Source organism: Oreochromis niloticus, linkage group LG7, assembly GCF_001858045.2.
Source record: "Oreochromis niloticus isolate F11D_XX linkage group LG7, O_niloticus_UMD_NMBU, whole genome shotgun sequence".
NCBI lineage: Eukaryota > Metazoa > Chordata > Actinopteri > Cichliformes > Cichlidae > Oreochromis > Oreochromis niloticus.
Window position 1 is genome coordinate 41,040,856 of NC_031972.2, and position 26,706 is coordinate 41,067,561.

Sequence of the window (26,706 nt, forward strand, 5' to 3'; positions counted from 1 at the left end):
GTCTAGTTTGAAGCCTTTAATATTAGTTTAAGCTTCGGTTACTCAGACGTTTTTCTTGTCCCATTTCAAATAACTTCTAGCTTATCAGCATTTCTATTCACTGTGTTTTTTAACAAGCACACAGTTCTGTTAGTGGACCTGTGCCTTCATGGGTGCCGTGGGATGGAATAAAATGAACAAGCAAACTTGATAAAGGCTCTAGAGGTTGAATTAACTACGAGATATGCGGCTACAATAGTGCTTTTCCTTTCCTGTAAGCAGCCATCTAGGAGTTGCATTTGAATAAGACGCTGAAGAGGCTTCTTCACTCAGATGTGACCATATGGAACAACACAAAGGCTTTGTTCATTTGCCTCTACAAATTAGGCTTAACTGATTTAGTGACTGAGTTGCTGCCCTTTTCCTGTTTCTTGTAAAAGTATTTAGTTGTGACATTACTTAAACGCTGTAAAACAGTTTAACCACAAAACCTCCTTGTGTTTACCACAGCTAATACTCTGCTGACACGCAGCTTCGTCTTGTAATTTCAGCTAAATTTAACATGATTTTTTTTTTCCTTTTTCTTAGCCTGTAGTGCTGTAGTGCTCAGTTTGTGGTCAGACTGAATAGCAGATTTTCTGTCCTGTCATACAGCTTTACTTATGGTGTGATTATACTTTAGCTTTTACATTTTGTGTCAGGTTATGTACTGGGGTTGACAAGTAAAAAAGTGCATGAGGAAGTCAGAGGAGCAAACAATATGATACTACAACAATAACAGTGGTATCAGTGTACTGAAATTCTGCAATAACTCAATACATTTCAAGATACTTATCAGTGTAAATGATAAACTGGTAAAATAAACTGGTAAAAGTAACATATCAGTTTAACTATTAAATTTCACTTGGCTGTCACTTCCATAAACTGAGTTGGATATTCACATTCTCACAGAAATCAGTAAAAAACAGTAAATAAAATACATAAAAAACATAAAAATGGTCAGTCAAATCTTAAGGTATACCATTTAGAGTGCCTGGATGTTTTAATGAAAGTGTCAGTGTTTGGCACCAGTGTGTTTGTAGTTGTATCTCAAGAAGAATATCTAGGCCCAAAACCTAGCAAAAAGATGAGCTTATTTGCAAACATTTCTTTTGTTTACCATCCACTGTGTATTTAGTAAAACTGCATGTATTTGGAGTGCTTTTAACTCAGGTTTGGTCTCCTCCACTTTCAAAGGGAGCTGCCTAGCTTGCTAATTGCTCCCCAATTTCACCAGCTGATTTCTGACATTCTCTGCTGTTTGTTGCTGAGAAGCAGGTATAGAGTGACAGTATTAGGGTCTTCGTACTGAAAAGAGCTGACAGCTGTAACCAAAGAATGAAAGTATACCAAAACAGAAAAGCGAGAGCTGGGAAGCCAAAACCATGAACTGAAACATTCGAAGGGGAACTGCTGAGTTAGGTGATAAGAAGGTGTAGCATAGCATTGGCAGGATGTGCTCTTTGCAGCAGCTGTGTGAAGATGTAGTGAGGACAAAGGCCTGATGCTGATAAACACTTAGACATGTGCTGGTGAGCTGTGACTCATCGCATTATGTTGGCTGCCATTAAGTGAGATTGTGAGCCTTTCATGTCAAGGCTGTAACCTCAGCACAGAGTATATGCTCATCCACCTGACACAAACACCCTGCATACAAAAACAGAATAATTAATGCATGCAGAATAATGACACACAGACACAGACACGCAGGTCTTTTATGATTTGCTTCCCTGCTGAGATGTTTAATAATACCCAGTTGTCAGCTGAGGATCATTGATCCATGAACATGACAAATGCAGCTGAAGGACAGCTGAACTGAAGGCTTATATTAGGTGTGCCAACACAGAGAGGACACTCTCAGAAATACGCAAATGCACGAGAGAGCACAAGCTTTCCAAACTGTAGGATCTCATTAGTGCTTTCCTTTATTGCTTTTTTTTTAAACATACAACATTTTAATGGTATTTTCTTTCTATTTCTTTTAAGATTGACAGTACAATAACAGTACAACTTTTTTTAAACCACCCCAATGGCTAAGACTCGTGTGAAAACAAATTGGTGATGTTTTTAATTTATTGTTTTTCTTTGTCCAATATTTAGAATATTTCAGAATATTGGACATTTCAGAGGATCTGGTGATAGAAACTCTCTATGATAAATGTTAAAAGGGAGAGTTGGTTTGAGTTCCCTGTTTCAAATATGTTTTTAAATATGGCTGGCTCAAAACGCCTCAAACAACCCAGGACAGAGCACAAGGTTAGATGCAAAGATGCAAAAGTAAAAACAGAAAAAGGTCTTGTGTGACAGAGAGGGAAACAAAGAGAGTGGGCAGAGGAAGCAGCTATTCACATAGTGCCCAGTTCTCATCTTCACAGGTATACGCAGACTATCATCAGACTGCACAGAGAACTCAGAGTAAATACACCCAAGCCTAACAAATGCATAAGATAGAGTGTCTCGTTAAACCTGTGACTTTAAGATAACAACACCTTTTCTTGTGGCATATTTCTAGAGATTAAATTTCTGGTCCGTAGTAGCTGATGATCGCTATTATTCGTCTTATTTCAAAAGATGAAAGGGTTTTAGAAACGTCTGGCTTCACGTGAAAATAGTGGAACTAGAGGGCACTTGTCATGGATTGCACAAAGCTCCAAACATGAAATGGAAAAACTCAGCACCATTGTTTACATGCCTTTCCCAAAATCATGACCTGGATACACCAACCCCCCTGACACACACACAAACACATGCACACACACACACACACACACACACACGCGCATTTTTCTAGCGTTAATCAAACACTATCAATGTTTACATGATGTCATGCTGAGATGAACCTCTCATTCCTTCTGCACAGGGACACTGTGTGTGTTTACGTACATGAAACTGGCCACCCAAGGTTTATAGAATTTTGAGTTACTGGGTCATAATTTCTGATTTCTGATATATTTTTATAAACACATATATTTTGGCATAAAACAGTGCCAATTGGTTGATTTTAGGTAGATATTTGTACATCAGTTACCCCAAACCTGAGCACTGCCCCCCCATTTAAAAAAAAAAATCTATATGGATAAATGTTCTACAAAATGAAAAAGATTTTTGGAGTGAACTGTCTCTGTAACACAAAACTGTGTCTTTGTAATAAATACACAAGTTGCTTTTTTAAAATTCTAATTTAATAACTGCTAAGGGATTCAGTGATTCATAGAAGTCCTCTCTCATAATTGTTTTGCTTCTTTTTGTCCAACGATACCATCCATATTACACTACCTACAGTATCCATGGCAACAAGATAAAGTGGCTTCTATGCTCTGTTGAGTTCAGTGTACACTGTGGTTCTCACTCTGAGATGTTATAGTAGGTTTTCTGACATTGTAGTCCTTTCTCTGTGTGTGTGTCAAATTACAGTAGAGCTGGGCTAAAAAAAACAATGGCAACTTGTCTTATAGAGGTTTGAATCAAAGCTTGTTTCAAATTGTCAATACTTGTAGAGGTGGTCAAAACAGAGATACAACAGCCAATCTACAGCCGTGAAACTAACATGGTGGAGGCTCTGTCATGGTTTAGGGCTGCATTTCAGGCAGTGGTGTTGGGAATCTTGTTAAATTGGTGGAAATATGAACCCAGAAAAGTACTGTTAGATTTTAATCTGCAATGCTATGCCATCTGGAAAGTGTCTGATTGGCTTCCTTTTTCAGTAAGAAAAGATCACAAACGCACTGCAAGTGCATAAAAGCATGGATTGGCTTCCACAGAAGTCTGAACTCAATATTATTAAAGCAGTGTGGGATCATCGAGACAGAGAATGGAACAAAAGGCCGTCAACATTAAAAGGAGAGTTTTGGAATGTTCTTGAAGAACCCAGAAGATCTATTCCTGAAGACTACTTAAAGAATGTATAGGAAAGCTACCTAAGAGAGCTCAGGCTGTGTTAAAGAATAAAGATAGTCATGCCAAATATTGACTTTCAAGCTGGTTAGAATTGTACAAATCTTATATGCTGTATTTCCATTTATGTTTGCTTATGTTTCAATACATCACTGCATCTATTTCCTGTTTCCCAAGCAAAATATGCTGAAATGTGCAAATTGAAGGATAGTTCAAGACAATTCTTTGTGCTTGTTGTGTGACTGTCTTTGCTAATGACAGCACTGTTTTCACAAACACAGTGGGTAACTGATCTCCAAACAGTGAAAGCAGAGCCTCTAGCACCTTCTCTAGTCTACTTTTCTCCCATCACTTTCCTGTCACGGGTTTATCAACAATGCAGATGTGCAAACAAACAAGCTTGTGGCCTCTTGGCCTGCCCAGCTTGAGTTTTTGTTAGGACACGGACATACCCATCAAATTTAGATTGCGGTAGAATTGGGGCAAGCAGAGGTCCAGACACAGTAGGCAACTGTTGCTATAAGATAATATATATAGTAATTTAAAGGCTAGTGCATATGGGGCAGAATAATGTTTGAAACTGAGCTAGAGAGATTAATTTCACTCTGATTTTATTTGATGATTTATAGATATTCACTTTTAGAGAAGTGCTGCTTGCCTTGCATGCCCTGATGGAACATTACTATTAGTCTTTCATATTTGTATTATATGTCATAAATATTTTAAAGTATTTTTGTTAATTCTGTATGCTGTTACAAAAATTGAGTCATGTTTGTGTAGCAGCAGACTACAAAAGAGTCCTCCATCTTCCTCTCTCTGTCAGATTGTGTGGAGCTGCTGCTGTCTTCGGGATCGCCTGCTGATGTTTTGGATGAGAATGGATTCACACCTTTACACTTTGCTGCTGCCCATGGCCATAGCAGGTGAGCTCATATGGTTTTAAAGCCTTTTAGCCAGAGTGGTCACAATTTTGTCACTTCTAAAAAAAAACAAAAAAACAGATTGCTGGTATTTTCGGGACTTGAGCTCTCTTTTTTTTGTTGTCACACTGGTCCCCGAAGTCAGTTTGTGTGTTGTCAATTGATGACTCATTATGCATACTTTGCTGGAAGACAAGCACAGCTGGAGCCTCCCATGTGTGAAACAACCGGTAGGCAGATGCTGCTAACTGTGCTGGGTTCCACTGCCCAGAGCGATGGCAGCTTGTTTGCTCAGTTCTGTAATGACACCAGTTCAAACTGGTAGTTTGGTAGAGCATAGTTTAACTTCTAAGAGTAAGAACTTCAATAATGCCTGAAGGGAATTTTCTAATTAATCAAGTTGAAACTAGCTCTGCTCCTCTTCTGAAACCAACTGAAATAAAGTCAGCTTGACTTGGCAGTACCTATTCGTGTTTGCAACTTTATCTAATTTCTCCTCTTCAGACGTTACTAGATCCTTCATTATGAGCCATGAAAGATGAGTGAAACATCTGCTCCTACACTACATTCACTGTCAGTTGCAATCACTCGTATTGATTGTGATGCGTTGCCAAGATGAACCCAGTGCTTAGAGCCAGGCTGTGTCAGCCACAGTGGGCTGAGCGAGGATGCACAGAGCCAGCTGGGGAATGTGCAATGCTGTAATATCTGATCACCATGTTATTTATAGAGTGGGATATCCAAAAGGCACACACACACACACACACACACACACACACACACACACACACACACACAGCTTGTTTTATGGTGTGAAGTCTTTTTTCCCCCTTGGGTATCATGTCTTAGTCCCAGTGTTAGCTGACAGGCTTAGTTTTCCTGAGATGATCTGGACTCCCATCAGTTTTGTAGCAGACTGATGTGAATGATGTCTTCCCATGGCTGTGAACAGGTGGTGTACCATAAGGAGTGATAACTGTAAATGATTAGTAAAGAATAAATGCAACAAAATGTCGAATAATTACCAGAATTTGTATAAATTAATGTAATTTAATCTTTGATTGCTGTTGTTTGAAGCACTTCAGTTTTATTTGGCCATAATTTTGACACGTAAATTGATTTAGATACCCATGGGATACCACCGTTGTTATTATATGTCCTTTATATCATTTGTAATGTTTCCCTTTTAGTTTAGTCAGCTGAATAAGCTGAATGATAATGAATACTTTCCAAGTTTATTCGCCTCTTGCGATACTAACATTGCCTAACTCTTTTCAGCTGTGTGGAGGTGCTCTTGACTGCAGGAGCTGCTGTAGACACAGTGGCAGTGGGGGGGCAGACATCCCTCTTCCTGGCCTGTGAGGCAGGAAGGCTGGACTGTGCCCGGGTCCTGCTAAGCGCTGGAGCTGATCGCTCACTGACTACTGTGGTAAGTCTAACTTACGACTCAACAATAAATTTTTATCGACTTCTACATAGTAGGAAAACCTGGCTTCCTGTGACTTGTATAGATAGCCATGCATATTTGTCTTAAAAATAATAATAATATCCACCAATTATATATCTTTTTTTTGTTTACAGATTAAAATTACTTGTAAGTTAGTAGCATTGTATCACTGCAGTACAAGTTCACAGCAGTTCAGCTCATATAGATCAAAATAAGTGAGCATTCATTTGGTTTAAAAGTGTAATTTAGCTATATGGGCTTTTTTTAGGTTGTTGGTTCATGCTAATATCTTTTTAAGTGTTTTTTTACATCATCAGTTCCTTGCAGATATTTCCAAGTGGTGTAAGATGCTTTAATGCTAATGTTTTAAATTGCTTGCCAATGTAACTGATGTTTAGACAATTTTCAGATTTGAAGGTCATCATTTGCATAATAAGTGAGAAGATGTACCGTTCCCATATAATATTGTGTGTGATTTCACAAAAACCACACTTTGCTACAGTTTTAATCCTCGTTTAATAATTTTGCCCTGAGCGTGTATTGTGGATAATGCTGCACAGAATGTAATCCTTTCATTAAAACACACACCGCTGTCCCCTTTTCCACATTTTTCCATTTAGTCACTTGTTACTAATGATGTTCATTGTTAAACACTTTGTCCATTTCACATAAAGGATCGCAGCTTTCTCTGGGGGGGCTGTTCTCTGCTGAGAGCCCTTTGATGTATGGGCTTTCTGGATTTCCATGGTAACCATAGGAGCCTGCTAGTTACTGTGACAGTGTGTGACGAAGCCCCTATATTTAGTTACCTGCTTTGGTCTTCATTTAGCCTGACTTCCCTGCTGAGCCAGAGAGCTGCCAGAGTCTCTATAGCATATCTAAGCTTTTGAGCGTGGAGGTATTTTTAGCCACAAGAAAATGTTGGCCAGTGTGTTCAGTCAAATGTAATGATTTAACATGGAGGCCTGAACTGGATTAAGAGTACAGCTTGAATGTGTAGTATGTCAGAGCTAATTTTCTTCAAAATCTTTGTTTTTTTATTCTGTAATTAGAAAATGCCAAAGTCTGAATTCAATTGTCTTTAGGTCTTTTGGGTGTGTGTGTTTTTTGTTTTGTTTTTTCTTGTTAATGCTTCTCATAAACTGAAAGTACTAAAACTTAGAATAATAATTGGTAGTGATTTTGTTTCACTTGTATATCTAAGCAGCAGAGTTGATATGAGTATGTAACACCGTCACTTCACTTGAAAGGTGTCAGGTATCGCTAATAGATTCTGTCAGTTGAACTCCAACACAACACAGCGTACATGCTCACCTTTATCTCTCTGCAGGACAACTGCACAGCCCTACATGCTGCTGTGCGCTCGGGACACGCCGACATGCTGCGTCTCCTCCTATATCACCCACCCCAAAGTGACCCCACTGTGACTCCTGCCACCTTGGCACTGCCTGCTGCCCTGCTGAACCAGGCCAACAGTGATGGCTGGACAGCTGCACACATGGCTGCTGCCCTGGGCCTTAAGGTAAAAATTTAAAAAATATGTATATGATTATAACGAGTCAACATGTGGAAGGTGCCTGTCAACCCCTTGCATGTTTACAGAGCTTTTCAACCTCCTCCTACTCCTATTTTGGCTTTTTGCATTCATATTCACTCTATAATTCCTCATATGAACCTGCTGATGATCAAGAGGACCTGCTGAAGTTCAGGACAACAGTGAAAACCAGGAGTTTGCCCTGTTTTAAATATGTTTTTTTTACTCATTTACAAGTTGTTACAATTTTTGGTGAGCTTGATCAGTGATTTATCATCTTGGTTGTTTTGGTGAGCATCAGAATGAGGATGAAAAGTGACTTTGGTGTCAAATGCGAGGATCTGATTATTCAGAAACTGCTGACCTGCTAGAATTTTCCCACACAGCCATGTCTGGGATTTACAGAGAGAGAAATTATCTAGTGAGTGGCAGTTCTCTGGGTGAAAGTGTTAATGCCAGAGATCAGAGGAGAAGGCCAGACAGCTGTGAACTGACAGGAAAAAAAGTAGCTCAAATAATTGCTCACTACAACCAAAGTATGCAGAAAAGCGTTTCTGAATGCAGAACATGTCAAACCTTGAAGCAGACAAGATGACCACAGTGGGTACCACTTCCGTCAGCTAAGGACAAGAAACTGAGGGATACAGGCAGACCAGAACTGAATAATAGATAGACGAGTTTGCATTTCTGCTAGAATGTCTGACTAGAATAGAGATAAAGACAAAAAATAATGTGATCGCATCCCCGTAAACAAATTCTTAGACTTTCAGTCAGTGTGGAAAAGTCTCCTGTATGTTGAGAAAATACATTTTTTTTGTTTATTCTTATTGTTTTGTGTGTATAGGAGTGTCTGGAGGTGCTGTGCAGTCACAGTGAACAGGACATTGAGAGGAGGGATAAGTGTAATCGCACTATTCATGACGTGGCAACTGATGACTGCAAAGATCTGCTTGAAAACCTCCGTGAGTAGCTGCCTGTGTTTGCTGTGTGTCTGTGTGTTTGGATGAGCCCTGTGTGCAAAGAAAACTGCTCCTGATTTAAATTTGGCTGATCTACTCTTCAGGTTCATCTCCTTGTGCACCTCTGAACCACATTATACTTATCGTGGAACTAGGTTTTGTAGTGTGGGGCATAATTTTTATTGGTGCAGTTGAGGCAAGATACACGAGCTGGTTGAATCTAAGCCGCCTGCTTACAGTCAAACAAAATGTAAGCAGGCAGCAATTTAGCCAGCTGATGCAGAAAACTTTCATCTGAAGGTAAAACTGAAAGTTAGCTGTAGTCTCCAGGTTATTTCCCCACTGTACAACTGAAACTGTGAAAACTGCACCCAGTCACCATGGTGTGATGTGTGGGGAAGGAGGTGGAGTACTTTATCTGTTTACTGCTTTGTTGGTTGCTTGAAGGCTTCTTGGGTAAACCACTGCATTGCTCATTTTGTGTGCAACATTAAATTAAAAGTATCATACGGAGGTCTACTTTTCAGCTTGTGTTATTATTGCAAAAACACATGTCGTAAATGTGGCTTTAACTCCTTATGTAATTACACACAGTGCTGATGTTCTTCCCACTCTGTCCACATGCTTTTCTTCTCCTTTGTCTTCACAGAATTATATCGGGTCCAGGTGTATCTCCAGTGTTCAGTAGGAGGGACAGGGTCCATGTGCCCCATTGAGGCCTTAGAAGAGGATGTGACGAAGGGGCTCTCCAGTACCCGCTGGGTGCTGGGCAGAGTGTCGGTTGATCGTTCAACACGCTGGGCCCAGCTAAGCGCTGCCCTTAGCCACACCTTCACCTCCCACCTCCAGATCCTATGTGGAGAATCTCAGATGGCCAGAGAAGAGATGCAGCGCCCCCCACTAGGCCTCAGTCCTGCCAGTATCGCCTCCGTCCTCATAGGTGAAGAAACACTCTATCCTTTTCTCTGTATTTCTATCCCTCTGTTGTTCCCTCACTGCTTTGTCTTTCTTTTCCTTCCTTTGCATCTTTGGCTCATCTTTCTCACCTTCCTAACACACTTAGAATTCCTACATCTGTTTTCTTTCACTCTTTACTCTTTTTTATATCCTTTCTTCATTCTTTCATGCACTCCCGTCCTTATGTACATCCTTTAATCTTCTTCGAACTTGGTGTCACTGGGCTCAGTAATCTTCTCAAAGCAAACTGTAAGGACAAAGAATAGGGCTCATCTGTGTTTTCATTCTATTGGTGTGTAAGCTGCTACTCTTTCATGTATCTGCTCCATTACAGTGGCTGCATGCCCTTAAATGCGATAAAGAGTGCGATAGGGTTTAGCTTGTTGGCAGGAGTGCATCTGTCTCATTTAAGTACAGATTAATGTTGGCAGTGGCTGTCCTTGCAGTGTAAAGGTAACACACTCCTTGAATTAATACACTAAAACACCTGAAGCTAAAGTCATTCAGATGCTAGCTAGTAGCTTACCAGACTGATCAATGGTTTTAAATGCAACTTTATTGCAAGTTAACAAGTAATGCCTTACAAAGTTTTTAATACAGGTAAGTTGAGAGTCAGATCAGCTACATCAGCATGTTAATAAAAACAATTTCCAAGGTTTTGTCATTAGTTCCGTTTCTTACTTAACAAGAGTAGTTAGTTAGGCTTTGGGTGCTATTTTTATTGGAGGTTGAGCTCAGAATTTTTGGAAGGATTCTTTACTATTGTGCGCTTGAACAAAATGAGGAATTTCTTATCACATCCTTCTAAATGCATATTAAATTTGAAAAAAAAAAAAAGGATTGGGTGGCATTGTTTTGATGTGCTTACGAAAAAAAAAACAACATTATTCTGGATTCAAAAATTCAGTTTTTGCATGGAGTGGAGGCTTTCAGCCTTGGCAGAGATGTCCATCCTCGGACTGCTTGTTTTTTATTGCTACAAACTAGTCCAGAAGAAAAAGTGGACAAATTGTGTAAAAGCATTCTACTGAATGCTTGTGGTCTGTATAAATGTATCCACAGTGGAAGCTTTTATCAGCTTCATGTATGTTCAGCTGTAGCCATCTGCTGTGAGACTATTTGTTTGGCTGATGCTCAGAGCTTCTCACATGATTTTTTTCTTCTTCTTTGAAATAATGAATATTTAATCTTTTGGGAAATGTGGAGAGTCTATATGCTGCGCCTATGTTTGTGTCCTTTTTGGTGCTCAAATGTCAACGATATGAAGCCAGTCTGTTCTTGAGCTTGAGGCTTATTCAGGGTTAGAGTTACGTGTGTGTGTGTGTGTGTGTGTGTGTGTGTGTGCGTGCATGCTGCAGTAAAGGTCCGTCTGAATTCCAGACTGATAAAAAGGAAATCGATGTCCTCGGCCTCAGATGGAAAGGACTGCTCGTCTCTTTGCTGTAGTCTCTTGTTACAGCTCTCTGTCACACATTTAGTGTCTGTCATGCTGTTACTGTCTTTAAAGAGGCTTAGCAACTGCTAGGCTTCTGTGTGTGTTTTGGGGATGATGATGAAAGAAAGCATGAGCAGAAGAGGGATGCATAATGCATTAAGTTGGGGGGGAAGGGATCAAAGAAAGGGGAGGAAGACGGCAATTTAGGAGAAAATTGCGGTCTTCTGTGTCAACCGGGATCAAACTTAAGACACAGAGACACTCTTTGGTGTCTGACTTTCTATCTGAGAGTCTGCATCCACGTCTCATTTGCTTCAGCACGTCGCATACATTTCCCTTTGTGTTTTTGTCGCTCAATGCCGGGCTCTTTAGCGGGGTGTTTACGTTCAGTTCAGCTACCTTTATGTTGAGCTGCTGAGCGCTGACTTCTGCAACTGTTTACACGTCTCAGTTTGTGCGATTTGTTGTTTTATTAGATGAGTTAAATTTAATGACTTATAAAACTTATAATTTGAGAGCTGCAGAAATATTCTGCACAAGATTAAATTGCTGCATTTGCGGGAAACTCGATTAATATAGCTGATCAAAAATTAGGGACACACCCAAATCTGCTCCAAGTAAGGATGTTGGCATTGATGACTTGCTGATACAGTGACATTTACCTGTATCTGTGCTGTTGTGTCACAGCAAAGATGGCATGATGATAATATGAAAAACCTTTATTTAATAGTTTATGATTTAACATTAACATGATATTTAATTGTGTTATTTTTGTTTGCCTGGGGCAAAAACAGAATGAATAACAAACACAAACAGGGAAACTAAATTATTGGTATCTGAAAAATATTTGAATAATAATCACTTAGCTTTAATCTTTGTACAAATTTAAAATCAGAAGAAGAAAAAAAAAAGATGGCTCCCAGTATTTAAATCTGTTCTTCTTTGTGACATTTTTGCACTTTTCAGAACACCTAACAACGGCAGATATGTGTTCCTTTTAGATTCAGATGTGTGTGTTGCTTTCCTAATTTCTGTTTTTACTGCAACTAAATATTTTGGGGGTTTGTACTGATGATTATTGCTATTTTCACTAATTCATTGAAAAATGTACAAATAATCATCACTAATCAAATTAGTATCAGCTACTCCCAGGCTGGTCTGGGAGGAGTGTTAGTTCCATGCCTTACATCTTTCATTTGTTGCCTTTGCTGTGGAAACTGTTGCTGCAGTTTGAAAATATTTTTAAAATATAATTTCAAAAAAGGAAGTTGGATGTTCAGTCAGTGAGAAAACTCTCAACCCTTTTCCTGAATAGTTTCTCTCTGGGTTGAAGTGAAAGTGTAGCTGAGTCTCACTTTGCAGTAGAAATGAAGACTTGTACAAAAGCACAAGCTGTAGTCAGCACAGGGTAATTTAGCCCCAACTTCTGGCAGTTTTACTGAACACTGTTCATCGAAGTCATCTATCACTGGCTCTTTAGGTAAAATGTTAGCCTCACAGCTGAATATCCAATTAGATTTTTTATTTCCCCAAACTTGGTGACTACAGAATAGTATTGTAAAGTCACTACAGTAGTACAATCCTACAAAAGGTGAAGTGCTTTTGTACTACCACAGCTGTACTATGACGGTTTGCCACTTAACTTTGCCCATCAGAGTATGCTTGTAAATCATATTCATAAAGCCAGGATGGTTTGCCACTTTATTTTACCTGTTAAAGTATGTTTGTAGGTCACATTCACAAAGGTAGCATGGTTTGGCACTTAATTTTACCCGTCAGAGTATGTTCTAGCTCTTATAAACAAAGGTAGGATGGTTCGCCACTGAATTTTAGCTATTAAAGTATGCTTCTAGCTCAGATTAACACAGGTAGGACGATTTGCCACTTAATTTTAGCTGTTAAAGTATGCTTGTAGGTCACATTCATAAAGGTAGGATGGTTTTGGCACTTATTTACCGTCAGAGTATTTTTCTAGCTAATATCCACAAAGGTAGGACGGTTCGCCAATTAATTTCATGTTGTGTGCATGCGCAGAAACAACGGGTAGGATGGATTCCCAGAACAGCGGCAGTGGGACAGCCTTCAGGGCAATTGCATTAAGCTGCTCCTCCCCTGATGTTATGAGAATTGGTTAATACGTATGAAGCAGTGCAGTTACTGGTTCGGTCGGAGACTTGTTCCTGTGTGAGAAGATTTCTTCCTGAAAGGTGTTCCTCTACAAGTGCTTGCTTGCAGGAAAATAGTGCAAGCATGTTATAATACATGAGCCCTCAAATGATCTAGCTAGCTCCCATTAAAAATGGTTAATGGTAACAAGTGCAGCTTGTGCCTTAAAATACAAAAGGTTTCGATCCATCTATGTAGTGGGATGATCAGTGTAGGGCTGGTGGGCAGCTAGCGTGCTAGCATGTTGAAGAGATATCAGCTGACGGTGAGCATAGCTGGGGTATACTTTCATGTAATATCAATTTGGACCACAAGATGGGGCAATGAATCAACATAGTCATTAAAAATAGATTCTTATTTATGTCAGCAGGGAACACAATCATTAGCCAAAGTGTCTTGGAATGAATGAAAACATTAACATAAAGGTCTGAAAAAATTGCAGCACACTCACTGGTAAAACATTGCCCCCTGGTGGTGAACGTTTTGTTTAAACTGGGATCATTGGAGATTTATTTATTTATTTATTTTTTAATTAATAAAATGATTTTGTAATTATAATTTTGTTTTCGTTTACATGATTGACTTTCATAAAAACATTTGTATTTTATTAAAATACTTTAAATCCATGGTTCGTGTTGGGCCGGACTCTGGCGGATCAGCTGGCCATTACCTCTGATCTTTTGGCGCTCTTGCCCTTTGGCTGCGGAGGCTCTGTCTAGGGAGGGCAAGCGGTTATCATCGGGACATGTGGCCTTGGTTCTTCAGTGCTGATGGGGGGCTGTGGGCGGTCCGGGTCTCCTGGGGGGTGTTGTTATGGCTTCTCACCCTCATTATCAAGTACGTTTCGTGACAAACAGTCACACCCACACACGCAGAGAAGATCCTATGTTTGTTTGTGTATCTGTTATTTTGTCAGTAGCTCTTTGTCTTTTGACTGTTATGTTACCGGTGACCCGTTATGCTTTATTTGCACTTTCTTTTATTCTCATCATTTCTCCTTTTTTTGCCCATTTTTCTTCTTTTCTTCTTTCTACTCTTCCGTCTCTGGCCTTGTTACATTACACGTATATAAAAATCCCATCTTCTAATACAGGTATGCCACAAATAGGCAGAACAGATGAGGACAACTACATAACATGCTGATAAACTGCACAATAGGCTACTTATAAGTGTGTATGCAGTCATTTTGTGTCACCATATGAGTAATCTGTTTGTTTAACAACTGTGTGCTCAGTTTGTGTGATTGTAATGGGTCTGTTTTTATTTTTTCTTTCAGGAGATACTGAATGGTTACCAGGTCAGGAGCTACCTGTATCCCCCTGGGACCTGGTCAGGAAACCCCTCAGCCAGTGCATCACCATCCGCCTCAAAGGTAACAAAAAAAAAAACAATGCGAAAAACCTGGCGATCAGTCGGTGCTCCTTCAGCAGCTCAGAGCACACACCAGAATCAGAGCTGCCATCACTGGTAACAAATGCCATTTGGTGGATGAAAGGGCCCAACAAATCTGTTTGGATGCATTTGCAGCGTAGGCAGTGTTGTAACAGGCTCTACCTACTGAGCCGCACCACATGAAGGAAAACTCTAGCCAGAACATTTTTCAGAATAATTAGTCTCATGAAACAATACCTATTTTAAATGTAATGTGGAGTAAATGAAAGATTATAATTAATCAAATTCACTTATTTGAGTGATGCAACACCAGCTCTGTTCTCAGGCCTAGATTTAAGTCACGATCCATACACAGTGGAAAAAAAACTTTCAGCTTATGTTAGCAGGTATTAATGATTTCTTTAGGCTGCTGTTTTTGCAGGGTGGAATGATTGTACAGCAGACATCTTTAATAACGTTCCACCCTGGAAAAGGAACAGTGTGATCCTTAGATCGTCATCACCTGAATCTTTTTTGGTCTGTTTCTTTAAGCTTGCATCCAGGATTCTTATGTGTACTGTAGACTGTGTGACTAAAGCAGTTAGTTGACACTTTTGTGTGCTTTTAGCATCGTCTGGTCTCTATTCTCCTTCTGGCTTTCTGCTGTATCTACCATCAGATCTAAGGAAATTCAATTTAGGGTGATCCTGAAATAACATGCATCCAAAATCGCTCTCTCTGTGCGTGTTCTTTTGCATATTTAATCCTAACTGCTTTCTTTGAGCTACTGAAAGGTTTGTGCTTCATCACTTTCCCTCTGCAGCCACACTCACTGATCTGCCTTAAAAAAAAATGAACGCAATAACGTTTTTAATCAATGGAAGTAAATAAAACAAATAAAGCAAATACTGAGTGAACAGATGAAGGCTGAAGCTTTGGCTTATTACACTTTCTTTTTTTTTTCTTTTTTTCTTTTTTTTACACAGCACATTCCAAACGGCAACGCTTTTGATATCATATATCATGTAAATTATGCTCTCGAAGCTTCAAAAAGCCCCAAATCCTGAAAAAAATATACAAATTTTAACTATCAGAGGAAATTTAGAAAACAGCATCTAAAAAATAGTTGCTACCCGGTACCACAAAGCATCCCGAGCCCCCCAGACTCATTTTCTTTTTTCACATTAACAGCAGAAATGTGTTGGTCCTTTCATATTTCATGGTTTTTGGGAATCCAGGACAGGACGAGATTGAATCAGCCCACTTTTTTGAGCAGCACAGATCATATTGAATCGGATCCTGTCGGTTCTGATTGAGTCCAGTTCCAGACGTGGTCCCATATTAGATACGACTCTAACTTTGATGTTTCTTTGTCTACATTTCTTCACTTTAATGCACATGAGATGCTGGCAGATAAACCTAAAAGCAGGTTTTGATGTCTTGAAATATCCTTCACATTATCATCCCAACGATCCAACTCCACAGTACTGACATACGAACAGCATTATTTAAATAGCAGTCTTCTTTTCTTTGCCCTCACAGCCTTCGACTCATTGCCTGCAATTGCACATTAGCTTGTAAATGAATCTGTAAACAGAGCCAGCTGACTTCACTGACCCCTGTGTTTACTTCTGTATGAAGGGCAGACTGGGACAGCTTCCAGTTTGCTTTTGAAGCAAATGATCTTCTATATTTTATATGGAAGATCTTAAAGATTTAGATTCAACTAATGTTTAGATATGTTAAATATTGTGACAAAGCTTTCAGAGATTGTGTCAAGAATTGTTCCAGTTCATCTAAAAATGGTGGTTTAGGTGAAAATCTTTGAGGAAGGATGAGTAACTGAGATTCCTCAGCATGTGGATTTAAACCTCTCACAACTGTAATTCATCCTGCTCACTGGCAGAAAGCATTAAGAGCTATTAGTAAATATCCACACAGACCATACCCTCACTCTGCTCTCATTTACTGACAGCAGTGTTTACATTTACTGTATTACAGGCCTGTAGCTAAAAGCACTGAGGAAATAAATAATGTGGCCATTAAACATGCTGTGTTTTTAGTTTTTAGGACATTTTATTTCAAGGGCACCTTGAGGTTCCTCTATGCGAGCTGACACTGAGCATGTAAAGCAGATTGGATTTGAGGATTTATTTGTGCGTCTGTGGGGTTTTCTGACAGGTCTGTCTGAGTCATGCCTCGATGAATTGGCTCTGGAATCCCTCTTCCCCCTGCCGCTGCTGCACAACTATGTCCGCCTGGTAAGCGCGCACATTGCACACATTTATGCAAACACACACAAAGGAGTGTGAGGGATTGGGGGGATTTGGTGAGTGAGATGCTGGAAAAATACAGAGGAAGTGACACACCATTAGTGAGAGAGAAGGCAAAGAAAGAGGAGTGGGTGATGGACAGATGAAAGGAAATGGAGGGCGTGATTTTCTAGCAGCTATGCTGCCCCCTGCTGGCTGCATCAAAAGCAGGCATTTTGTCATCACAGATGTTTGTTTTAAAAAGAGGGGAAAGGAGATGATAGCATGTGTAGATAAAAGAAATAGTGGCAGAACCCCATGTACAGGCAAAAGAATTTAAATGCTTAGATTCCTCCAGCAGCTTTTTTGATAGAAAAGGCTGCTGGTCGTGGTGTAATGGTGTGGGGTATGTCTCCACAGCCTACCTGAGTATTGTCGCTGACCATCTCTATCCCTTTATGACCACAGTGTACCCATCTGCCAGCAGGACGATATATTAGTCACTCAAACTGGTGTCTTGAATGTGACAGCGAGTTGACTGTATTCAAATGGCCCCCGCAGTCACCAGATCTCAATCCAATTGGAATTGTTATTAAACGCTGGTCAGCAGGATTAAATGTAGACAGACTGTCATTCTATCACATTATTCTCTCTTCTTGTCAGCTCAGTCTTTGCCTGTTTCTGTGTCTGTGTTTAGGTGGAGCAGTATGGTAACCTCATCTTTCATGGGCTTCAGGGCAGCTGTCAGGAGTACATCGCCAGTCTGGTTGCTCACTACATCAAGGTACCACGGCTTAAACGCTGTTTCGGAGAGCTGCGCTCTCAAAGAAGTGCTACAATCCAATCTTAAAACCTGACCACTGTGTGTGTTTAGCCAGTCATGTGAAGGGAGGGGGTAGTGTTGAACAGCTGAATGCGTGAGAGAACATGGTCTTACTTTGAAGTAAAGTTTCATGAAAGCAAATTCATTCATACCTGAGGTGTAATCATGAGTTTCTTCCATGTCAGGGAGTGCTGAGGTTTAAGTCTGAGGAAAGTCTTCTAGTTTGCATCTTTAAACAAAGTTGCATTTGGCTCTGTTGCACAGGCTGATGCAATGAAACCGAAATTGCTGGCAAACAGTAATGCAATGTCTCATTACAACATGATGAAACACACCAAAGGCTAGCCACTGGTCCTTCCCACAGGCCACAGATTTAATAGGAATAGGGGGCAACTCACACAGTTGAACTCAAATTCATCATCAGTGATGCTTTTTTTAAATTTTTTATAATTTTTAAATATTTGGCCAGCACACGGGCAAAAACAGTTTGAATCACTGCTGCTTTCAGATTGACATGCTAGTCTGGTAATGGCATCAAACTGTGTTTTCCACATGCACACAAAAGAAGATGTGTCTGCATGAAAAAATAAGGTTAGGTTGAAGAATTGTGAATTAGGAACAGAAGCCGAACTGTCCGACTGTTAAACTAGAAAGTGAAATTCTCACTCATAAGAACGGCGTTAACCATTACCTGTGTGAACGAAAGCCCTGTGCAGTTTATTCATTTACTTATTGATTTCTTTTTTTTAATATCAATCTGTGTATTATACTGATATGCCACAATATTAAAAAAGCAAATAAAGGACAGAATATCTTTGATAGCTCTGATGTGGAAAAGCCCTTTTTTTTTCATTCAGAATTTCCTCCTGCTCCATTTCACTCGGCACATAGTAACAGTACATTTCCTTTGTTTCCATGACAACGGGCTCCCTTCTTACCTCTTTGTGTTTCTTCACTCATCTCCCCCCACCCCACCTCTTCTTTGTATCTCCATCAGTCGAAGCAGAAGGCAGGGGGGCTCAGCTGTGACGTGGTGAGGGTGGAGGTGGAAGAGAGCCTGACCAAAGAGCATCTGCTTGAGACTTTCATCAGCTGTGGTAGGAAAACACACGAGCAGACACACCCACGGAAAGCTTCATATTTGAAAGTCATGGTTTAATTTAATCAGCTACATTTATTGCACAAAAGAAAATAGTTTCTGTCTCTTTATGGTTGATTCTGGAAGGGTCAGGTGGGGGGAAATCACTCATTTTTCCACTCTCAAAGTGCCTCAGATTAACTCACAGAAATACAGCGATTTAAAGCAGTGACAACATTTAGGATCGTGCACTTTCCCCAGTCTTTGTATTGATGGTGCTTTATGTTGTATTGCTGTTTATTTTCCTTCCTCCTCTTCTTCCAGGTTTCCTGGTGCCAGCTGTGGGGTCAGGGGTGAGCCTACCAGCTCGACATACTGATCACTGTGTGATAGTCCTGCTGGAAGGACTGGAGAAAGCTGCATCCCTAACAGGCCTGCTCGGAGACCTCTGCCACAGTCTGGACAGTAGGAGCGCTGCTTCATCACTGGTCCTGAACACTGGTATGGCTGCAGACAGAGTCTGTAGCACAGATACAGACAGCGTAGTAAAGCACACACACGTAAGGTCTGGTGTCTCACACATGGGCGGAGGAAAATTTAATCTCAAATGTTTAGTCCCACTGCTGTTTGAAATTTGGTACCAAGAGGCACAAAAAGCCTCTTGAATCCACATTCTAAGCCCAGCAGTAAGTCCACTGATTTTGGGGGGGGGGGTATGAGTTTATATGGGATCAACTTCATATTTGGTCAGTCTCAACTGCTGACGTTGGCCAAGCTAAATTACACAGCTTATGAGTTCTCGTTGAAGGGCATGTCCAAGGCGCCAAAAGTTTCAATCAGAGCTCTGTCATTGCAGCTTGCAGCTGTAATTTTAATTTGTTTTGTACAAGAGTCTGTGCTCTTCGGTAAATAGGAAGTCTTAAGTGGGATTTATAGTCCTGCAAATGTGTCCGTCTGTGCACAGCTTTTGGTCAGACAGAGGGGGAAGAGGGGTTTTCACCCATGCGAGACACGCAGCGGTGCACTCTTTCAAGATCCTGACTGCATGTCGCTGGAAGCGGATGACATATGCAACTGCCTAACTTTGATTGGTAGGTAAGTGGGCCAGAATAGACCAGATAGCGATAGTGGAGTTCACCATGAACGGCAAAAAAGCGTAAAAGATCATAAAATAAAGCATGAAAAGCACACAGTGACTGCAGTGGACACTTTTCGTTGTTTTTAACACTTCAGCTCTTTGTATGTTCGAACTTCATTCTGCGGCTGACTCACAGACCACAGACTGGTTGTAGGACATACTTTGTACACCGCCTCCATCTGACAACAGAGCTCACTGCAGGCAGACAGGCAGGCCCTAGAGTGGAGTGGACAGCAAACGCACTCCCTGTGCTCGACCATAAAACCAACAGTCAGATAATAACAACAATATAAGAGACTGACCAGGATGATGATGCCAAATAAATCGGCTTTTTCGTTTTGTCCTTCTTTCCCTCAGGTCCCCACCACTTCCGAGAGGGGAACTTTCTGATTGCAACATTATCGAAGCCCCGCCTGCAGGGAGCAGAGCTTCGTCTCCAGCAGCATTTCCGCTGGGTCACTTTTCGTTGGGATCAGGAGCCACTGCACGGCCTGCTGGGAAGGCACCTCCGCAAAAAGCTGCTTCACAAGGTCAGACAGACGTTTAGCTGCAGCTGCCAGAGAGACTGCAGCATTTTTGTGGACGGCCAGTTCAGCTTTGTTTTAATCACAACCAAAATCTTTTTTTTTTTTTCCACCTGTTATCCCAAACAAGCTCAAACGTTAGAAATGGATCATTTAGAGTAACACAGGGAGACGTGATCAAAAGCACAGTAGAACTGTTCACAGGAAACCCAGTCTGTGATATTCCTTCCCATATGTCCTTTTGATATTTCACTTTAGCCACATGGTGTTTTATCATAAGAGCAGAACATATTCAGTTCTGTTGCCCTCCTTCTTTCCCCCAGATGGGGACTGGACTTTGGTCTCCTGATGGCGTCATGGAGCGGTTGGTGTTGTGGGTGAGCCAGGTTTGGCAGCAGCTCAATGCCTGTCTGTCCCGTCTGGGGACCCATGAGGCTTTGCTGGGCCCGCAGCTCTTCCTGTCCTGCCCTGTGGTCCTAAACAACGCGCAGGCCATTGTAAGGTGTGTGAACGTGTCTCTATCTAGAAAAAAGTAATAGTTTGTTTCCAGTGCACATTTGTGAAGTGAAGGAGTTATGGGATTTGAATTAAAGCGGAAAGCCTGCACTGTTGATTGTTTGACCTGTACAGAGGCACAGGCATAAGAAAATGTTCAAAAAATTAGATCTAACTGAATACATACTATTATACAGGTTTCTTATAATGGTGCATTATAGGATGAAAAGGACAAAGTTGGTTTTTTTTTTACATTGATAGTAATGCTTAATTATTTACAGTATGATGAAAATATTAGTAAAACGATATCAGCATATCATTTTCTTAAGTATTTTAGTTATTGTTAATAATCAGAATCAGTGTTACTGTCTATTCCTTATGTTGCCACAGGAAATATTTCCCTGTTCTTTGTGCTAAAACATGGTGGAGCTGAGGGTCTGTCAGCAGTTCGATTTAGCTCCTCTTCATCTGACTGTATCACTGATTATATGTCATCTCGCTATATATTTATCATGCAGTTAATTAACGGGTGTAGATGATTTCATTATAAAGAAATGAGCAAGAAAAAAGTGAAAAATACAAAATGCTAATTTGAGGGGGTGAGGGTAGTTTAATTTGCTGCGATGAAAAACACAAAATCAGTGAATATTTGTACATAATTGACTGAATTACTTAGTAGATGTGTTGAAAATGAGCTTTTAGTTGATTTGGTTATGTTTTTAAAAAGTGCTGCTTGTTCTGCACATTTCTTTTAATTTTTCCTAAAGGTTTATGATTGTTTCCATACCTTCATTATTGATAAATGAACACTCTAAACTGAACTGAAACGACCTCAGTGCTGACCAGATAATCTGCGGCTAGAGGAAAAAGATCAGGAAACGACTTAAGAGAAGAACTACGAAGTGTGTGTGTGCTTGGAAGCTTACATGTTTGCGTGTGTGCACATACGTGCAGGTGGCTGGCACGTCTCTGGAATGCTGTGGTCGTCCCCCGTGTAGAAGAAGCCATCATCTCCCGGGTAACAGCCAAGCGCTCCTCCTCCTCCACCTCTCACTCTCCAGCCCCCTCATCACAACGACCGTGTCTTAGCAACTGTGGGCTGAGTGCTGGACAACAGGCTGTGGTGAAAGCCGCTCTCAGCATCCTGGTCAACAAGGCTGTACTCCTGGGATGCCCCCTGCCTCGACACGGTGCGTGTGCATCACATGTGATGTTTAGCTGTTGATTCGTTCGAGTTCCAAAAGGAAATAAGTGAGCAGGGACAAACCTGGCATGAGATTAAAAATGTACTGATGGACATTGTTTCCCTTATTCCTCAGAAATCGACAGATACCTGCTAGAGTTTCAGGGTGGCACGTTCCCTCTGTCAGCTGTTGGCCCCTATAAAGGAAGTGTGGGTGGCGGAGGAGGTAGAAGGGGACGGGACAGTGGCAAGTTGAGACGGTCCAACACCAGCCCTCGGAAGAAGGGAAGCCCTGCCTTAAATTGGAGCACCGGTTCCTTCAGAGAGGGTAAGAATGCTGCTCTGCATTGGATCACGACGAACACAGCTGGTGTCTCCTTGGTTAAAAAACTAACTCCACCTCAGTAATGTTGCTTTAGAACAGCTGCATCAGTATTTCAGACTATAACAATGCATTTGTACTTGTGGGAATATTCCTTTAAAAATCTCTCTTTTTTAGGGGGGTAGTTTTACTTGGATAATGTAAAGGTTTTAAGGCGTGATTGCATTCTTTAAGTGTTAACTAAAACTGGACCATAACAGTAAGGTAGCTGGTGGCACCACCTGACACCTGCTTTCGGATGCATGCTGTTGTTTCTAACTTTGTTATCTACTCCAACCGTTTACCTTTGCTTTTGTCCAGGTTGCCGCTGTAAATGCTTTTTTGACAATTTTCCTAATTAAATAGAGGTTACTGGTGCCATCGTGTGGTACAAACTGGTATTACATGAAAGTGTAGCCAAACCCAAGTGCAGTTGATATCTCTTCACCACAACACATAAATGTTTTTGACATTGAGTCATAGTGGTTATTTCTTCACATTCAGACAGCTTTAATTATTTTGGAAGGTTTAAAGTGTTTTAATGTAAAACCTTCTGGATGTAACAGAGCATTGAAAGTCCTCAGATACTTAAGATAAAACATTTTTTCAGTCACATATGAAGAGCTTCTGACAATACGATGGGTGCTGGTAACCATCGTGTAAGGCGTAAAGGGTTAGATTTAGACATTTGAAAGCGCCAATAAAGGACACATGTCTTCCATCTCCACAAGGTGGCACTGTTTACCAGCCCTTTTTACTGCCTGCCTCTTTCTTTTCTCCTTTGTACTCAGGAGAAACGACAAATTCTCATCAGTTATATTTGAAAGCAAGTTGTTTCTAATTAAAACTGTTGGTAGAAGGTCTGTTTGTGTCCACACGCACAGTTTCTGTACTCATCAGTTCACCTTCTGAGTATCTATAGATAAGCCTTTTTAATAAAACCTCAGGCTTTTGGCTCTGTTCCTGTTGCCATTTAAGTGAACTGCCCTTTTTCATGTCGTATGAATAAAGCTGTATATGAATCTATGATTTCAGGTTCTCTGTCGAGCTCTGACGTCAGCTTGATCTCCAATGGCAAAGTCCAGAGGTTGGTTCTGTGTCTGATTAATATAAATGTGCAGCAGTGGTAATAGCATTAGCATCAGTACCTTATATTAATATGTGGACAGACATACCTGCAAACTTATTTTAATAAATAGCTTAATTAAGTAGTTGTTACAGTATGTTAGGTGCCCTTGCATATATATATTTTTTAAAATTATTATTAATTTTTTTATTTTTATATTTTTTTTAGACAGCCCGAAGGTCTGTCTGTTTTCTCTGACGATGAGACCGATTTGATCAGAGAACTGCAGACGATGTGCTCCAGCAAATCTGAGCCAGACATCACTAAGGTACTTGCACTCCCACCTTTCTGCACACACTCATTGACCCAGTGGATTTACTCTGAACCTGAAAGAGAAGTTTCAATGCTGGGAAGTCAGTTATATTATCAATCCAGTGGAAAAGTGCAGTTAACAGGGATTTATGACCAGTTGTCTAAGTTATCTGAAAACAGAAGATCCTACAACAAACAAAATACTTTGTGATCTGCTGCTTCCAAGGACATTCCAAAGGCTGCTGCTGTGTTTCACCAGCTTCAGTAAACCCACCGAATCTCTCTTATTTGTCATGTCTGAAAAAGTCGGTTTTTTTGGGGGGGGGGGTTACTTTCAGTGTTCCAAGAGAAGTTGTCAGCCACCTCATGTGTAAATCCACAGAAACACAAATACTTTAATAGCATCATAACGTGGACGTGTTTATGTCGGTAAAACCAAAATCCTTCTGGAAAACAGAACTCGGAGATCTGTGCAGCAGTTCAGTGCAGTGATCTTTACGCTCTTATTAAAATTGTGGGGAGATCGTTGACATATAATTTGTATAATTTTATATAAGTCCTGGATTTGAAATGTCATCTGCTGATTTTTGACCCAAGTATGTTTTAAAAACTTTAACTGTACTTCCCACCACTTCAGTAAGAACCTAAAGTTCACTGCACTGACGTATAGATCGCGGCTGAGTGACCAGACTGGTATTTAATGCTAAAAATGATCTGGATGAATTAAAATCAATTTAAATATAAGGATTGTTTTGAATTCTTGCAGTGAGTGACTGGTTAAAGTGTGGAACTCATGGAGGACATGAGATACTGTGTTTCCTGCCTAGAAACACTCTGCCAGGCCTTTCCTGTTGCTGCCTTCAGTTGTTGCTTGTTTCTGCTCTCTGCAGTAACAGTGCAAAGCATGTTCTATTGGTTTGAGATTACTCGGCCATTGAAGAATATCGTATTTTTTTGGCTTATAAAACTTTTGGGTTGCTTTTGTGCATGTTTTGGGTCATTATCCATTTCCACTGTGGAGCACTGTCTGATCAGTATTGCAGCATTTGGCTGAATGTTAGCAGAGAGTAATTGCCCTGAACACTAAAGAAATCCTCCTGCTACTTCTGTAAGCACTCACATCATTACACATTAGTGGTCCAGTTCCACTGGCAAGCGTACACGTTTCCTCCCTCATGCTGGACAGATAATGTGGTATTCTTTGAATCATGAGCCGTTCCTCTTCTTCTCCATACTTATCAGAAAGCTGATGTGAAAGCTACGTTTATTGTTGTTTTGCAGCATAATGATAACCTCCATCTTTGTGGACATTTTTAGAATAGAAATGTCTAAAAATGAATCTAAATATAGAATCTAAATATTTAGACATATTTAGAATTCCCATGAAAACATACCGAATGCAAGCTCGACACTTGGAATCACTCCAGAAACTCAAGATATATGTAATTTGGCCTCACCTGACCATAAAACTGCTGGTCAGTCAGTTGTCCAGCGACTTTTGAGCTTGTGAAAATGGCTGTGTAGAAAAGTAGGGGGGAAAGTAAAAACTCTTGTTACACTCCTCCAGGTATGAGCTGCTGCTTGAAGTACTCTCCTCTTCCTCTCACAGATCTCTCACACCAAAGATGACATGATCCTGTTCTCCAGCTTGCCCAGAGAAGCAGTGCTCCCGCGAAAGGCCGAGCAGGAAACCGCAGTCCAGCAACGACCACAGATGGAAAGAGTAAGAGGCAAAGACGATTAGCAGCTTAGCACCATGATAAATATTAATTGTTGTAAATAGCATCAGAAAGCAATGAATACATTAGCCTGTAAGTCAAACTGTAGTGATGGTTTGATATTTAACGAGACCTGTTCCAGCTAATTTCCAACTCTCTAGTTTTGTTCTTGGACTCAACTAAACCAGCCTTGCACAATTAACAGTTGTAATTAATCCTTTATTTATCTTTAAATAAAGTTGTAATTAATGCTTTATTTATCTCAACTCACTGAAACATTTAACTCTTCTCCTTTTAAACCTTGACTATAACTTTTGGCCCTCCAGTGATTCTAAATGGTATTGCAGCAGGTGCTTTTGCAAAGATATGAGTTTTCCCATTTTTCTTCAACCACCATCAAACAACACACACACAAAATCCTTCTGTGTCCATATCTACTCCTGTTTTACCTTCTATGTTCGAGGCACCTAATTTTACAAAGAGGAAGGTGGAAAGGAGAATCCATGAGTGTGTTCTTGGTTTATATTAGCAATCCCTCAATGGCTGGTACTTGTTTGCCTGCTAACCTTACGGACACATGACTTGGCGTAACTTATGCCAACACGCAAGTGGGGTTTTTTTGGGGGGTTTTTCGCTGGTCAGTGTTTGTTTGCGGCTGTTTTTTGTGCTTAATAATCGTTTTCAGGCTGTTTGAGGTTGTCATCAATCATTAGCAAAGGTGTTTATGTGTCCTCCGTGCCAGCTTACTGAATTTTTGAAGCTGATACTTGTGCTAACCACTTCGGGGTTTGTTTGCGTAATTACTGATGTGGACTTTTAATTGACATTTTCTTAGCTAATGAGCAAGTGGAAAAGAGCATGATAATCCCTCCCCCCCCCCTTTTTTTTTAAACTCAACAGGAAACTGTTCATAGAGGTTAGGACAAAAGGCTGGTGTCCCATAGACTTCTAAAGTCTATGGGACACAGCAAGCACAGCTGTCGCCCTCTGGTGGCCTTCGCACAGAATGCAGATTTAAGGCGCCGAGGCATTAGCTTTGTGTTTCCAACCAGGAA

The 26,706-nt window shown here is 40.5% G+C and overlaps 1 protein-coding gene across 1 annotated transcript in view; it reads left to right on the forward strand.

The window, feature by feature from the left end:
* The window catches only part of cttnbp2 (cortactin binding protein 2), an 83,447-nt gene that overhangs the window by 54,939 nt on the left and 1,802 nt on the right, over window positions 1–26,706 (forward strand). Inside the window, 17 exon segments of the mRNA XM_013273803.2 lie at window positions 4,736–4,835; window positions 6,111–6,261; window positions 7,610–7,801; window positions 8,658–8,775; window positions 9,422–9,712; window positions 14,607–14,702; window positions 16,883–16,962; window positions 17,651–17,737; window positions 18,774–18,873; window positions 19,179–19,355; window positions 20,350–20,522; window positions 20,840–21,018; window positions 21,966–22,201; window positions 22,331–22,522; window positions 23,591–23,642; window positions 23,850–23,949; window positions 25,543–25,656. Coding sequence (XP_013129257.2) covers window positions 4,736–4,835; window positions 6,111–6,261; window positions 7,610–7,801; window positions 8,658–8,775; window positions 9,422–9,712; window positions 14,607–14,702; window positions 16,883–16,962; window positions 17,651–17,737; window positions 18,774–18,873; window positions 19,179–19,355; window positions 20,350–20,522; window positions 20,840–21,018; window positions 21,966–22,201; window positions 22,331–22,522; window positions 23,591–23,642; window positions 23,850–23,949; window positions 25,543–25,656 — 2,438 coding nt within the window.